The sequence below is a fragment of the Pecten maximus genome, chromosome 5, assembly GCF_902652985.1.
Source record: "Pecten maximus chromosome 5, xPecMax1.1, whole genome shotgun sequence".
In the NCBI taxonomy this organism is placed as follows: Eukaryota; Metazoa; Mollusca; class Bivalvia; order Pectinida; family Pectinidae; genus Pecten; species Pecten maximus.
The window spans coordinates 22,248,952-22,251,470 of NC_047019.1; the positions used below are offsets into that span (position 1 = coordinate 22,248,952).

At 38.2% G+C, this 2,519-nt stretch overlaps 1 protein-coding gene across 1 annotated transcript; it reads right to left on the reverse strand.

Annotated features, from left to right (window-relative positions):
- Window positions 1-202: 202 nt before the first annotated feature.
- Window positions 203-1,667, reverse strand: LOC117328555 (oligodendrocyte transcription factor 2-like). The gene has a single exon (XM_033886084.1). It carries the CDS (start codon window positions 1,588-1,590, stop codon window positions 826-828), a length of 765 nt encoding a protein of 254 aa, XP_033741975.1. The 5' UTR covers window positions 1,591-1,667; the 3' UTR covers window positions 203-825.
- Window positions 1,668-2,519: the final 852 nt, after the last annotated feature.

Consider the following 2,519-nt stretch of genomic DNA (forward strand, 5'->3'; position numbering starts at 1 on the left):
AGATATATATTATGGCACATTGCCCAATTGAAAGAATAAATCTCATTAAACGATTATTTCATTTCAGACACAGTAATATGCAACAATATTTAGACATCTATTTTGACGATGATATCATCGGACACTGACAATACTAGTAAAGTACCACAGTGTCTCGTCATGAAGCATTTATAAAATACATACGTGAACAAATAAATTTCTTATCTGTAAGTTTATTAAAAATAAACCGTTTCACCAATAGCCTTATGTACATGATAATTTCACAAAAATATAACAGCTGTTCAACATATACAAATTAGACACAATCACATTAAAAAGTTCATTCATAAAAAATATACTGAAAATAAGATTAAACACCTTTGATATTTGAACACATTCTTTGGTTATGAACACAAATAGTCACTTGATTTGGATACGGTATTTAAATTGAATGGAAACTGTGAAATTGTTTGTTCGGGGTGTCTCGTTCTTGTAACTTTTTAGACGTTAGTCATACACCTCTGTCAATAGAATGGGCGTGCTATCTAAACCACAAAGGTATCTCGGCAGTCGTCATAAACACGTTCAATGGAGACCTACACTAATAGGAATGGTCACTGCCGGGACCCGATGTAGGACCACCATATCACGCAAGGCACTTGTCTGTTACGAAGTGGTAGGCACACATTCCTATTAAAGTCCTTGAGACACAAATTACAAATATCCGTCTTTAATCCATTGCTTCAGTCAACTAACAGTAATATCGTGTTATCACTAGAGGATATAGTTTTTGTTGCCATACAAGTGTCACTTATGTTTCCTGTCTGTTCACATAGCACTGTTGTATCATTTTCTATACATCGACGGATTAGCCATAGAACTGGGGTATTTAGCTGCTAAAGTCGAGTAAGACACTCGCATCGAGTCTATCATACAATGGCTGCACGCGCACGGCACGGGCCAACGATTGGAAAACATATGCCTGTCATGGGGTAGGACTGATGGCACGGATACGGCAGGCTCCTTGGACGTTGTTGGTTCTATGTCGTGCGGATGAACGGACGACATGCTTGGCGGAGACAACGACGGCAGTGCATGCAAGGACGGCACGCTCGAGGGATGGGCTGCGTGAGAAGGATGCACGTGAGCTGGCGGGGCTCTAGATCGCTGACTGCCAGGATGAACTTGGTAGATATCACTTACCAACTTTTTCATTTCATCCAAAGAACTGTTCAACATTAAAATATAATTTTTTGCCAATAATAAAGTTGCTATTTTTGAAAGTTTCCGTACCGATGGGCCATTTGCATATGGCATCACCTCCCTGAGTCCGTCTAAAGCTGAATTGAGATCATGCATGCGACGCCGTTCTCTAGAGTTGATCTTTAACCTTAATTCCTGCAGTTCATTTTCGTTCATACATTTTGTCTGTAGGTGTTTTCGTTTGTTGTTCATGTCTTTGAAATACGCTTCCTCAGAACTGCCAAATGATGATGTTGACATTGCATAATGGTGTTGTTCTCTCGATACTTCATCATCTGAGGAAAGTCCCGGACTCCGGGCGTGATACTCCATGTCCAGTTGTGGCGACAAATCCGTACGACCCTCCATCAGCCTTACACTTGCTACAGTGCTTAGTACTTGAGGTTTCAATATGTGTATGGGCACCCAGTCAATTTGTCCACTACTTTGTACGACGTGTCTGTAAGAACTGTTCCTTTTTCATGGGAACCAATCACCCGTTTTAAAAGGATGCAAGAAAGAGTGCGGGGCCTTGTCTGAGTCTGGTTGTGGGCGGTACCTCACGGTCCGTCGTTACGGCTAATGGCCAGCCCACGTCTCCTCAGCAAGGCGCCCCGCCGTTCCCTCCTTGTTTGCATATTTTTCAAAATAAACGATTTCTATTGCATGTAAAGTCAGGCATTGTGAGCGATAATCTGTACAGGGTATTGTCGCATGTTGTTCTTTATAGTAATGACCCAAAACAGCAAGCACAATACATCGTGTCATCAAGAATACCGTTCACGTGTGAACCGTCGTATACAAATAGATTTCATCGTAAATAAATCAAATAATTTTATGAAAAAAAATGTATGATAATTAAGCAATTCAACATAATTTTGAGTTTAAAGACTTAAACGTCGAACTTTATCATCATAGATAATGAAAATATAGGATATTAACTAAGATATTTATTGAAGCCCATAATATCACTAAAAGTTAATGACAAGAAAAATCTAGTAAGTTGATATATTACAGAAACATGCATGTATATTGAAAATGTGGAAACGAGATAGACATAATTGCTTTAACTAGGTTAAACTAGGTTAAACTAGGTTAAACGGATGGTAAAATTAACTAGTTTGTGTTAAAAAAAAGGTCTAAGATAAAGCATTCAATACTGTTGTCATTTCTGAAATTATTATTTCCACGGGTATCTTCAAATTCGTAACCTTGCATTTTAGAAAGAAATAAAGTAAAATACCGACAATGTGACTTTAACTAAGTTTCAATGAATATTAAGATGAAATAAAATGTCT